This window comes from Castanea sativa, chromosome 2, assembly GCF_040712315.1.
Source record: "Castanea sativa cultivar Marrone di Chiusa Pesio chromosome 2, ASM4071231v1".
NCBI lineage: Eukaryota > Viridiplantae > Streptophyta > Magnoliopsida > Fagales > Fagaceae > Castanea > Castanea sativa.
The window spans coordinates 48443716-48457701 of NC_134014.1; the positions used below are offsets into that span (position 1 = coordinate 48443716).

At 34.0% G+C, this 13986-nt stretch overlaps 2 protein-coding genes across 2 annotated transcripts; both read right to left on the reverse strand.

Moving 5' to 3' along the window:
• Positions 1-607: 607 nt before the first annotated feature.
• On the reverse strand, positions 608-11074 carry LOC142625445 (syntaxin-112-like). The gene is made up of 8 exons (XM_075799101.1): positions 10811-11074; positions 10608-10679; positions 9307-9366; positions 8793-8887; positions 8347-8416; positions 8098-8202; positions 6051-6123; positions 608-1715 (listed from the first exon to the last, which is right to left on the reverse strand). Exons 1-8 carry the CDS (start codon positions 10919-10921, stop codon positions 796-798), a joined length of 1506 nt encoding a protein of 501 aa, XP_075655216.1. The 5' UTR covers positions 10922-11074; the 3' UTR covers positions 608-795.
• Positions 5050-6119, reverse strand: LOC142626430 (syntaxin-112-like). The gene has a single exon (XM_075800254.1). The coding sequence runs from the start codon at positions 5996-5998 to the stop codon at positions 5087-5089; it is 912 nt and encodes a 303-aa protein (XP_075656369.1). The 5' UTR covers positions 5999-6119; the 3' UTR covers positions 5050-5086.
• Positions 11075-13986: the final 2912 nt, after the last annotated feature.

Consider the following 13986-nt stretch of genomic DNA (forward strand, 5'->3'; position numbering starts at 1 on the left):
GCGCTTAAATAAAGTGAATGATACAGCATAGTTATGCATTGTGTAGCACACTGCTATAGCGATAATGTTTACCAATACATAGCCATACAAGCTTAAGTAGAGCTCAATAGGGAAGTGCTGATTGGCAAGGTTTACCTATCAGGTACAATATGCTTATACCCTGGGAGCCTATTAAAAAAAAAAAAAAAAAACCTTAATCAAATGAGTACCCACAACAACAGAATCATCCTCGCTCCCACAGTAAAAAGAAAATGAATCACATGGATGAGACTTTATCAGATTGATTGATTTTTCCTTTAAAAAAAAAATTATTTTCTTGTTTCTTTTAATTTTCTTTTCTGCAAACAGAAATGAGTATATCATAAATGGTGGATGCAGCAATATTTAGCAACTCAAGTTGAAATTTTTTGGCCCCTTACTACAATGATAAGGGTTTGCTAAAAAAAGCCCCCATATAAAAAGAGAGAAGCAGGACATAAAAACAAACAAGAATAGGAAAGCTTCCCACTTAGAAAATTCTCCAAGTAATCTACTCAATCAAAATCCAACTCTCATGAACATTTACCATGATTTGAGAAAACCTCAAAGTGTATCAGACGAGAATCACTATACCAAAAGACAATGACAGAATCATATCTAAACTAAAAGCCATAAGAACAGCAAAAGAAAGAGAACCCCTCCCAGAGCTCAGAAAAGCTCAATTAGAGATGAATTTACAGAGCAAAATCCCTCCCTCTGGCCTCACCAACAACAAGCCTCTGTACAATCACCAGATGGTTTTCGGACCTTGCTCCTTCAGGAAGCTAACATAGAAATGACGCACACCAACAGTATAATCACCATGACAGCCCAAACCCAGTAAACCCATGCCTTGTTCTTCTTCATCTGATTGGCATAATAAAGACTGTTAGTTCCACCACTGATAAAGTGACCTGCATTGGCCACATTCTCTTCAATATCATCCATCTTTTCCCCTTGTGTCTCAACCAGAACAGCCATGTCAAGGAAAATCTGATGAAGCTTAGTCAAGCTCCTCTGAATATCCATCAAAGCCTCATGCCTCTCTTTACTCCTCAAATCTAACTCAGTATTCGCTTCAAACAATTGAATTTTCACAGACCCTGAAATCATCTTGTCAATCACCTCCTGACTTGGTACTTCACCGGTTGCCGTGTAGTACCTCCTCTTGAGATCTTCCTTATGATCTGATAGAATCTGTTCTCTCAAAGATTGGAAATCATTCATCATGTCCCTAAGCTTCACTCTCAAACCACTTGTGACTAATATCCTTGTCCTATCAACATGACTTCCCTCTTTATATGCTTCTGAGACTCTGCGATTAGTCACATTGGATTGATCAACCGCTTCTAGCCTTGCCTTGACAATCTTGGCTTTGCGAAGTACAGCAACCATGTCTGAGTCCATTCGGTCTCTCAGCCCTCGAAGAATTTTGGCGCTATGGGTGGACTTAGACTCTTCATTCAGGTGTTGAAGATCAAACAAGAGATTGGTGATCTCTTCCATTTCAGCCTTGGTTGCATCCACTTCTTGAAAGAACTGAGAGAGGTTCTGTTCATCAGAGGGGTTGAGTTGGCTTGCTTCAAGGTCAATTTCGGCTTCAATGTCCTTCTTTGCCTGTTTCTTCAGTTCCACATAACTTAAGAAAGATTTTGTCATCAGATCATTCATCTTTGCAATCAATTTACAAAACCCACCTGCCAACATGTCAAGAAAATTATTTACGAAATTGAAATCCATTTGGAAATAAACCAAGAAATTTCATTTTGGAAGAGAAGTTCAAGAAATGTACCCTTTAATGATTTGAAATATGAATTTGACTTCCCAAGATTCACCGATTCCCTTCAAATTACTACTCCAAGAGATCTAAGTCAAACACATAACGAGCATGAAGTTTAAGACGTGTATTCAAGAAATTGAAACAAAAAGCCATCAAGAACACTACACATAAAGTACACTAGAAATATCAAAAACCAATAGAAACCATGGGAATCCGTTGTTTTAAAAATGGGTTTGGAAATCAATGAAAACCAAACTATTAGCCCCATAAAATTCTAAAATCTTTGGTAATTTCAAAGTTCTAATTCCTAATAAAAATCACAGAAATAAAAGTCCAAGAAAACCCATCAACGATAGTACCCAAACAGGAAAAAAAAAAAAAAAGAATATCAAGAACTAAATAAACCATGGAAATCAACGAGTCCAAGAATGGTTTTGCAACATGAATATGAAACTCCCCATCTTCTTCTATGTTACCGATTAAAAAAACATATGGGTTTTAAATCTTACTGAATCTTTTGCAGTTTGAAGTGTCTAAAACCTATGAAAACCAAGAATAAAAAAAAGAAAAAGAAACACAAAGTGGGTTTGTTGTAAAACCTTGGAGAAATCTAAGACCCTGCGCTTTGAAAGTTTGTGAAATGCCAAAGATGATTATTCTCTCTCTCTCTCTCTCTCTCTCTCTCTCTGTGTCCCTGTGTGCGTGGGGGTATGTGTGAGAGCAAAATGATGGGTTTTAAAGAGTGGGAGCAATTGTGATCATTCGGTTTCATTACAGTTCTTTTTATACAGGTGTGTTTGAAAATTGAAATTTTCAAAATTTTTGTTTTAATAACTTGAAAATAGCCGTTCGCTTTCTTAAGTCGGTCACGCTTTGCACTCCTTACGACAGCATTTTAGTTTTTCTTTTAGCACTTATTCTTATTGGGAAAAATACTTTTTAAATCTTATAATTTATGGGTGTAGGTGTTACAAATTAAAGTTATAAAAATCCTATAATTACAAAGATAAAAAATTAACATGAGATTTTAAAAATTAACGAAATATACCATATATTTCCAAAAGTAAAAAGTAATAAATTAAATTATGAAATTTCAAAATAGGTATTATATGATCACAACTTTTACTATAATTTTGTTATGATCAACTGTGACTGATTACTTATTACTTTCACATAGACCTATCATTTTTTTTGTACTATTTACGATTATTTAAATCAGAGTTGTGGCAAAAGTTGTGTCCATAAATTTTCTCATTTTAAAAAGTACAAATTAAAACTTAAACCAATTAAGTGGAATGATATTGTCTTTAGGGTTTATTACAGGCCTATTGAAATGAAACAATATTGTGTTTGGCATTTAATGCGGTTGAGTGTCTCTCTTTTCTTTTCTTTTTTGAAATTTTAAAATTTAATTTATTTACTTTTAGAAATTTCAAAATTTAATCTGTTACACTCGTAATATTTCAAAGGAATCATTTTGCTTGTTGATCAGGAGCTCATAAAATCACGCCTTCCATAGTTCTATTTAGACTCTCTTTATTTTATTTTTGTTTGAAAACTATTTAGACTCTTTTATATGCTATCATCATCATTAATAATCATGCCGGTATTGTTATTTCTTAATCACCATTGGCTAAAAAAAAAACCACTATTGGCCACTTTTCAAGCACTACAAGCCTTTTCATTTTACTGTCAAAAATAGAAAAGAAAAGAAAAGAAATGAAAAGAAAAGCAGTACAAGTTAATGATTACAGGATATTTTTGCCCTGTTTGGTAACTTAATTCTAACACATATTTTCACATTTTAAACAACATTATACACATTTTCATCTCACACATATATCAAAAATATCCAAACAACATTACTCAAACTCTTCTACCAAACGGCCCTTTATTTCTTGTTCCTAAAATTATATATTAAGAGTTTTGTAATAAAGGATCTAGTATGGTTCAAACTTCAAATGTACTTTAATGTTCTTGATTAATCAAGTGAGTCATTGACAATAAAATGTGTGGAAGTGTGTCCAACACAAAATTCAATGTTATAGTCTAATCCTAGGAGATTGTTTGGGCTAAAAATCGATTCTAGTTAAGGGTTTTTTTTTTTGGGCTAGGTGATACAAATCAACTTTTAAAGATAACTCATTCACGTGATCTAGAAAAGTGTCATTCTACTACAGGCTATTTCTTTACATGTGAGAAAGCAACGTAAATGGAGGTCAAAGCTGTAGTCCATTATTGCATTGTCAACCACTAAGGCTGACTAAAGCCGAGGCTATTTGGCTACATTGTTTGATTAGAAACTTGGGGATTCATCGATCAAGAGCACATTTGTGCGTTTTGTGACAATCTATGAGCTATTCATTCACACGTTCAAGCACTACTTGGACCTTATTGGAATTTGCAGTTTGAAATAGCCCTCAAAAGGCTTTGGTGGAGACAACAGAGGAGTTTTGTTCATTAGGTTTGTTAACATTTGTAGCTTGACTTTTCAAACCTATTAAGTCAGTTGTTTTGTTTTACGTCCCATATTGGTCTTGTGATCATTTTGTGCACAGCGAAGAAGTTATTAACACAAATTGAGATATGTTAGGAGTTCATGCAGTGTGTGTATATATAGAGAGATTTTTTTTTTTCTTCTTACCTCCTGTGACCTTGCTTATTTGTTTAAGGACAAGTGTGCCACATCCTAGAACAGGAAAGAAGAATTTCTATATTTTTTGCTATATGTGAGAGGACTATTTGTTGTACTGGTGTTTTGATTTTATGGGATTGCCTTTACATCATTTTTGTATTCTCAATATTTGTTAGTAAATTCTCTTTGTCACTCCTAAATGTAGGCCAAAGGCCTAAATGTGTAATCTTTGGCGTTCTTTTTTGTGTATGGTAGCCTTTTTTTTTTTTTTTCGTTTATATTATTTATTTTGAAAATCTTTCTAAGGCGGTAATATTTTCACAATTAATCTTAGATGATAAAAGGGCTATCTAGAGGCACTTTCCCACAACAAACTAATAGCAAAACTTCCGCTGTTACAATAAAAAGATGGATTAAACATTCTTCATGAACCACATATATTCTTTGATGTAATTTTCGACATATAGGTATCCTTTATTCAATGGGCAGTATTAAATTTGCGAACTGCAAAAGCTGGAACAAGGATAATAAAATCATTCCATCTGTACTGCATAAAGGAAATTTCAAAAAAAAAAAAAAAAAAGAATAACAGGCACAAGGTTGTCACGAACACATTGAACAGGTATCAAACTTTGTATATCCATATGCAATATTCAATGGACCCCCAGCTTCCACTCCTCTAGCTTTTGCCGAAGCCTCTCATCCGCACGCTCAGCCGCTGAACTCAAAGTTGCCACAAACATATCCTCAAGTTTTTCATCTTCAAACTCGTTCAGAAACTTCTCATTGTTCTCAACCAGAGTGTTTGTCGTCTCTCTAAGACTGCGCTTGTTATTTAAATTGACACAAATGAACCTGTCATTCAAGACTTGACGATCAAGTTCTGTTCTCTTGCTTGCTGAAGCTAAATATTGGTTCTTGTTCAAATCCCGATAACTTGGAGTAACCCTTGGACACTTTGAGAGGTCTGGCTTCTCTAGAATCTCTAGCCCAACTTCGTCTTTCTCACCGCCACATGGAGAAGACCCTGAAATCATCTTGCTAATCACCTCCTGACTCAGTGCTTCACTGATTTCAGTGTTGTAACTCCTCTTGAGATCTTCCTTGTGATCTAATAGAATCTTTTCTCTCAAGGATTGGAAATCATTCACCATGTCCCTGAGCTTGACTCTCAAACCTCTTGTGACTAACATCCTTGTCCTATCAATAGAACTTCCCTCTTTACATGCTTCTGAGACTCTGCAATTGAGCACATTGGATTGATCAAGTTCTTCTAGCCTTTCCTCTACAATCTTGTCTTTGCCAAGTACAGTGACCATGTCTGATTCCATTCGGTCTCTCAGTCTGCAAAGAATCTGGGTGCTATGGGTGGACATTGCCTCTTCATTCAGGTGTTCAAGATCAAGCAACAGATTGGTGATCTCTTTTATTTCAGCCTTGATTGCATCCACTTCTTGAAAGAACAGAGAGAGGTTCTGTATAACAGTGGGGTTGAGTTGGCCTGCATCAGGTTCAAGATTAGCTTCAAGGTCCTTCTGGGCCTGTTTCTTTGGTTCCACAGCCATTTGGAAATAGCCCAAGAAGTTTGATTTTAGAAGAGAATTTCAAGAAGTGTACCCTTGAAAGATTCAAAATTTGGATTGACTTCCCAAGATTTACTGATTCCCTTCAAATTACTACTCCAAGAGATCTACAACAAAAACACATAACCAGCATGAAGTTTAAGACATGTATTCAAGAAATGAAAACAAATCCATCAAGAACTCTACACTTAAATGGGAATTTTTTGATACAAAAATGGGTTTGAAAAACAAACTATTAATGACATGCCATCTCAAATCTTTGGTAATTTCAAAGTTCTAATTCTAAGGAAAAAACCATGGAAGTAAGTGAAGAATGGTGGAAATTAGTCCAAGAAAACCCTCAACGATATTGTACACAAAAAAGAAACAAATGAATATCACAACGTAAATAAACCAATAGAAATCTGTGACTCCAAGAATGGTTTTTGCAACCCCTATATTAAGAGTTAAACATACGAAAACCAAGAATAAAGAAAGAAACTCAAAGTGGGTTCTTGTAAAACCTTGGATAAATCGATGACCCTGCTCTTTGAAAGCTTGTGAAGCTCTTTGAAAGCTTGTGAAGATTTTCCTTCTCTCTCTCTCTCTCTCTCCTCAGAGTGTGTTTGTATGAGTGATGAAGAGCAGAATGATCAGTTTCTAAATTGAAAAAAAACTCTGCAAATGGAGGGGGGCTTTAAACTTTAAAGAGTGAGAGAAGTTGTGATCATTTGGGTTTCGTTACAGTTCTTTATATAAGCGAGGGAAATTCATATTTTCGTTTCTTAAGTCGGTCAGGCTCTGCACTCCTTACGACAGCGTTTTCTCCCCTTTTTCTTTTCTTTTTTTCAATTTTATAATTTAGAGGTAGTATAACAAATTAAACTCTATACACAAAGTAAATCCTAAGATTTTAAAAAGTACAAACTAAACCATTTTATTTCAAAAGTAACAAATTAAATCTAGTCTATTTGATTAGAACCATATTATGTTTGAAGTTTAGTATAAATTTAAGATTCATTTTGTTAATTTTTAACCTTAAGGGTTTGATTTGTTACTTTTGAAATTATACGGGTTAATTTTTTTTTTTTTTTTTTTTTTGAGAAACACACACATATATACATATATAGTTTAATTTGTTATTTACATTTTTACCTTAAAATGACAATTTTTAATTTGTTGCATCTTAATATATAGTGTTATATATATATATATATATATATATATATATATATATATATATATATATATTATCATTTTACTATTTTCTATGCTCTAGATAAATGTTCAAAGGAGTCGTTTAGCTTGTTGACCAAAGGAAATTTTAGAATCACACATTCCCTAATTGTATTTAGGTTCTTCCATATGCTATCATCGTCATCATTAAGAACCATACCAGATGATTTAATTGACTAAGTGACCGTTTGGATCCAACTTATCAGGGCTGCGTTTTGCGTTTTCAGCTTCTTCTTTTTTTCTTTTTTCTTTTTCAGCCGTAGTTGTTGACCATTTTCCCATGAACAGTGCATCCGTGCACTGTTTATATACCCACAAATTTCATTTTTTAGCAACTTTATCAGTAAAAAATGAGTCCCATGGCACTATTCACACATTTAAAAATTATTTTGCTACAGTGTTTTCAATTTTCAGTAATAATTTATATCCAAACGGACCCCAATGGCCAGTTTCAAGCACTACAAGTTTTCCATTTTGCTGGCCACCAAAAAAAAAAGTGCACAAGTTGGTAGTTTTGTATGGTTCCAATGCACTTGGATCATTGGCACTAGAGGTATTCCAACAACGTATTTTAAGACACTGTCACTACCAAAAGGCTATGTGAAAAGGGATAGAAGGCTGGGGAAATACTGTGCTCTGATTATAAGGATGTGTGACAGGTTTACTGTACAAGTGAAATCCCTATACATTTGGCAAACGGGGAGATAAGAGTCCCCTCCTTCAGTTTACAGTATTTTACCAACTTTTATCTATGAAAGTGTGGAGAGCATAAAACCACATTGTTACTGATACTAAAATCCTGTGAAAACTCCAAAACAGAAACACTGTTTTGCTATCGTCTACTGGCCTTCTCAGGAATTGATTCACTCTGCCTGTTGTTTCTTGGACTTCTCAGCCTCAAGCTTCCTTAATGTCGTCGAACTTAGTTTCTCTCCACTAGATTCTTCAGAAACCAGATCTACAACTTCAACCTGCAACAGACAGACTCAGATATTAAGGTTTTTTTTTTTTTTTTTGGACAAAATTTTCAAGGAATTAAGAACAAGTATAGAATGAACTTTATTGGGATATAATTTTCCACACGGATCTCATATAATGAAACTAGAAACACAAACCTTCAGTTGCGAAAGGCCTCTGTCAGCTCTTTTCTTATTAACGGACAGTCCACCTGGCAATGTCTCCTTGCTGGCAAAGAAAACAAATCCACTAAATCAAAAATTTTCTGCTTGCACTTTTTTAGAAGGCTATAAGACTATTACAACCCAGGCAGACTCAGGTAACTCGACCAGTTCTTTCATTGTTCCTTTCCCACAATTAAATGAAAATCACAAAGATCCCTAGAACAATGGGCCAAAAGAAATTCACGCAACCACTCAACCAGCCTAGTTCAGAGGCAGGCATTATGTGGATATCCCTGCAGGCCATTATCTAGATCAACTTTGAACTAACACATACATGTCAAAAGGTCAAAAAGAAACAAACTTATCAAAGACCTGGAGACATCTAAGATGCCTTATCTTAGAACTACTAAAATGCAAAAACAAATTCATTAATAATACACCTGACAACAATAGCCTCCAAATTTTCATCCACAATTGAAGGGCCATAGGGATCTGTAATAGGCTCAGCTTGCACGACCAGCTCCGGCTTGATAGACTGTGCATATATAAATACAGGAAATTAAAACTTGAATTGTCATTGTAAGAGAAAAACATGTACACAGTTATGCTGTTAGAAACCTTGTGGAAATTTCTATGATGCATTGCATTTGAGGTTGCAGGCTTGATAGTACATATGTTTTGCAACCAAAAGTCCACTCACATGGCAACTTTCAGTTCAATTAACTTCCACCAGAATAAAATACTAGCTCTCTCTTTCCCTTTTACCTCTTTAAGGTTTTGCTAATATGGACATCCCACTTTCAGACATGTGGCAGTTGCCACCATGCTAAGATTGACACATGACAAGATGGTAAGGATTGAGGGAAAGATGAACCTAATCAATCCAGCACTCTCAGATACAATACATAAATATGCCTATATAGCCCTTACAAAAATTCTTCTCGTACCATATACCTTGATGTAATTTTTGACATTAAGTATCCTTTCCTCGATGGGCTGTATTAAATCTGAGAACTGCAAAAGATGGAACATATATATAAGATCATACTATCTGTACTGTATAAAGTAAAATTCAAAAAGGAATAACGAGCACAAGGTTGTCAGCAACAGAGTACACGAATGAGACAAAGAAGGCCATCAATGAGACCTGAACCACAACACCATATTCCACATACTAATTTTGAAGGTATGATTGATGCAGTGTTTTTATTTCATCAATTATAAATCATCCAACTACAAAGAAGACTTGAGAATTATTACATAAATCATTCTAGAGTCATTTTAAAACAAACAAATACTAGTTGTGTGCTCTGGAGAAAATAAATACAATTTGCCACAGAATAGGCAATGTTATCTTCTAGGGGTATCACTCCACAAGGTCTGTTCAGCCTAACAACTTCTATCTGTTTATAATTCGAGCGTTAGAACAAAGAAATGAAATTGAAAATTTCAGTTAGAGCTCGACAAGCCACCTTAACAGATTTTTTTTTGTTCCCATGATTGCTGGTCCCAATAAGACAGAAACTTTGTCAAACATTGAAAAAAAGAGGATTACCAACCGAAAATTTGTACCACAAATCAAATCAAAAGAAACAAAATACCACAAGCGATATTCATCCATCAAAAATAAATTTTAAAAAATTTAATAATAACAGTAAAAAAAAGGCTTGTGAAAACAAAAGTTATATTCCAAATCAGAAACCGCAAGAGCTACAAATGACTGATGTGGTAAGTAGTTAGTGGTGAGTGAAAAAGTGCCGTAAGTAATGGGTCTAGATGAGCTACTAAGAATTTTCCAAATCAACAATTTGTAAAAAAGTTGTAAGAAAGTTTGTGACGGTTACTCTTCCAAATCTAGTTGAACAATTAAATGTTCTTTACCAACTGAAACCCAAGTCATTCAATAGCTTCGAACAGCAAAATTCCATGGTCCATGCCACCTAAAGCCCTCTTTTCCTTTTGTGGGGACATCACAAGATAAGCACATGTCACCAAGACCATACAACAACACAGGAGCTACCTAAACAACCATGACTATGAATAGCAAAAGCACCCTTCAAAGGGATTAACGAAATTCTATACTAACTTCTAAAAAAGCCATTGTAGCTGCTTAAGGTTACCATTACAAAATTTAACATGAACCCAGATTTCAAAGGGAGATAAATATATAATATAAGTAAGCATAACTTGTAAAAATAAGAAAGAAGTTGCGAAATCATATAGAACTGCCACAATTGCAAAAATCACAAACAAACCTGTTTTTTAGTCAACATAGGACCGTCGCAAACTCCAACCACTATCCGATCCTTTACCAGCTCCGCCGCCGCCTAAAAATTTACCATTTTTCTCCATCGTCAACTCCCAAAAATAACAACAACTACAACAAACGAACAAAAAAACACACACACACACACAGAGTGTTTGTGTTATTGTGTGAATGAGAGAGAGAGAGAGAGACCTTGAGAAAGAGGCGGTGACCGTCGTGTAAACGGTCAAAGGTACCACCGAGGACAACAGCTGCGTAGGAATTTGGCGGAGAAATCTCGGACTTTACCAACGGATCCGACATTATTAGTTTTTACGAACTCGAATTCTAGTCTGGATGTCTCAGGTGTGCGTGAGGTCGCCTAAGCCCGAAGCCGTTTGTTGTTGTTTTTTTTTTTTTTTTTATAGTGAGAAGCCGAAGCACAAAACCAACTACGCAACAAAAAGCAAAGCAAGCGCAACTACTACTTTTTTTTTTTTTATGTCATGGGAATTTTGGCTATTAAAAAAGGGATTTTTGGGGTTTTGTTAGGTGCGGCTGGTTGCCGTAAGGTACAATGAACCTGGACTTTTTTTGCGTCAACGTTCAACAAATTAAATGGGATCTGATCTGATCTGATCTGATAGTTAACAAACGAAGAAACAAAGACTTAACGTAACAGTAAAGGTGTTGAAATTGAATAGGGATGCAAAGTGCTTCACCTGATTTGAGTCCAACTCCCGAGCTTCGCATTAAAAAGTGTTTTAAGTACAATAGTACCTGTGCAGGCTGTGCTCATGTGACCATCTACCTTTTCAGTTTTCACTTCTAATAAAATAAGACAAAATGAACTAGGCCTGGCCAGATGTGGCTCAACTCAGCCACAACCTCACAAATTTGATTTAGCCCAAATATCATTTCCCTAAAATTTGTCCAATTCGTTTTTAAGAGTGATAATTTTTTTTTTTTTTTTTGGGAGTGTGCCATATATGAGCTTTTTATCAGCTCTCGCAAAATTTTTTATTTTTATTTTAGTATAAAAATCTATTTTTTTATTTAATATAACAACTTTTAAAAAATGTTCATATCATATTATCTATTTTATTTCAATATAACATTAATTTTTTTTTTTTTTTTACTATTTCAATAGATGGAAAGACAGAGAGTAAGAAAAATGAATAAAATATTGATATATATAAACAGTAGCTGTATATATTTACACGATTAGTGTAATTAGTCTTCTAAAATAGAAAAATGTATCCATTTTACACATTTTGAGCAAAAAAACATTCACATTAGTGAGGGTAAAAATGTGTAAATATACACATTAGCTATAGTAACCGTGTATATTTACACAATTACTGTAACTCGTGTATCTATTATTTTAGTATTTGTTTTTCTCTCCTCTCAACTCTCTCAGGCTCACAGCTCTCTCTTTAAATGGAGGGAGACGGTGAATTCCAACAGATAGAAAATTCTCACTCTCACCTCTCTCTCGTTTCATTTCTCCCTCAATTCACTGATCTCACCTCAGGCCACCAATCTCACCAATCTCACTCACCGCTGATATGATCTCAATAGGCAAACCACGACGCATGAGACCCAAAAATGACGCTGTGGCGAAGCTCTCAAGGACATGATGTATGGGTTTGGCGGAAGCAATAGTAACTGGGTATTGATCGGGTTAATGGTGGGTTTTGATGGGTATTGATCTGTGGGTATTGATTGGGTTGATGGTGGCTAGGATGTTGATGGGTGGGTTGAATATTTTGATGGGTGAGTTGATCGGAGGTATTGATCGGCTTTGCATAAATAACCTAGCTTACAAAAGTTTAACAATATTTTATTTAAATAAATGTGTATAATAGACAAACTGATGTGGGTGTTTTGTAAAAATGAGAGTGTAAAATAGAAAAAGTAGGTTTTAGATGTGTAAATATACAAAAATTTTGCATCCACTGATATGGATGCTTTAAATCTACACAATTTTACATGAGTTAACATGTGTGATTTTTGAAATTGAATGTGCAAAATTTAATCTTTAAGCTATTATGCATTGATTGATGCGCTAATGAGATATTTTAAGCAAATGCCAATTACTACTACTACTACTACTATTGTAACACAAATTATGGCACATGAATTTATAAGTTTATTCAAATTAATAGTTGTTTTTTTTGTATTTTGCTTAATGAGGCTTTTTATTTATTTATTTTAATTTTAAAAAAATAAGTAACGCTAAGAACACTACAAATTTTATTACATAAGTTGAGACGGTACACTTTAAAAGATACTACTGAGCTATCACTTAATCCAACACTTTTGTTTCAACTTTTAAATACAAAATAAATTTAATATTTTCTATTTAGATTTAATTTAAGAGTCCACGTAATTATTATTATTATTATTTTTTACTTTGAGGTTAAAACAATAAAACTTATTAGTTATGACATCATTTTAGGGTTCAATTTAAATTGTCCTCACATTTTACATTTTAGTGTAATTTGTTTTTCTTTTAAAAACAATATACAATTAAATTGGTTACTTTAGCACAACAATTAGCACGAAAGAATTAGACCATGTTTGGTAACTGTTTTCGTTTTCTATTTTCGTTTTCTTGTTTTCAAGGAAAAAAGAAATAAACAAATTTTTTCTGTTTTCAAAATGAAAAACAAGTTTGGTTAGTTGAAAGGAAAAACATATTTTCTAAAAACAAAATTCATGAAATTTGTTTGGTAGTTGTTTTCAAAAGAGTTGAATTTTGTTTTGTTTGGTTAATTTTTCTTAAAATTATATTTATTCTAATTCAAAAACACATTTGCTCCAAAGTATTTAAAATCCTTACACCTAGAGGAATTATAAAATCAAATGTTTTGTATATAACATTCAAACCTGAAACTTTAATCATATAAGTAAGATTGAAACTACAACACTTTAATCAAGTGTTATAAAAGATAATCAATAACTAAAGTTTACAAGGTGGCATCAACGCCAGGGAATCAATTTCATCCCAAAAAAAAATATATATATATACCAATGCTCTAGTAATTTCGTAATAATCCATAAACAAAGAAAAATGGAAAAGACCCGTACCCTAGAGTGATTGGGTCCCTAAAATTATAAAGCTCTTCAAAAAATCTGACAGACCCACACAAGCCTGCTACATCACACACACACACACACACACAAAAGAAGAAGAAAAAGAAAAAGAAAAGGAGAGTGAGATAATGAATAGAAAAGGAATAGTCGAATCCAATGAAAAACAAAAAGCAATCTTGAAGGACAATCCGGTGAAGACCAATCACTTACCTTACAAGTGGTTCTCTCAATCAAGGTTTTCTCTGTGAGGAAGATGGAGGTGCAAAGGAAGATATAAGTGTTCATCAAAT

Bases quoted from the DNA above. Each gene is read 5' to 3' on its own strand.
- LOC142625445 (XM_075799101.1), bottom strand. From the start codon at position 10,921: ATGTCGGATCCGTTGGTAAAGTCCGAGATTTCTCCGCCAAATTCCTAC. The intron at 9,367-10,607 runs GTTTGTTTGTGA...CATCTTTTGCAG, and splicing joins CTATGTTGACTAAAAAACAG to TTCTCAGATTTAATACAGCC. The intron at 6,124-8,097 runs TGAATCAATTCC...TTTTTGTTGTAG, and splicing joins CCAAGAAACAACAGGCAGAG to ATCTCTTGGAGTAGTAATTT.
- LOC142626430 (XM_075800254.1), bottom strand. From the start codon at position 5,998: ATGGCTGTGGAACCAAAGAAACAGGCCCAGAAGGACCTTGAAGCTAAT.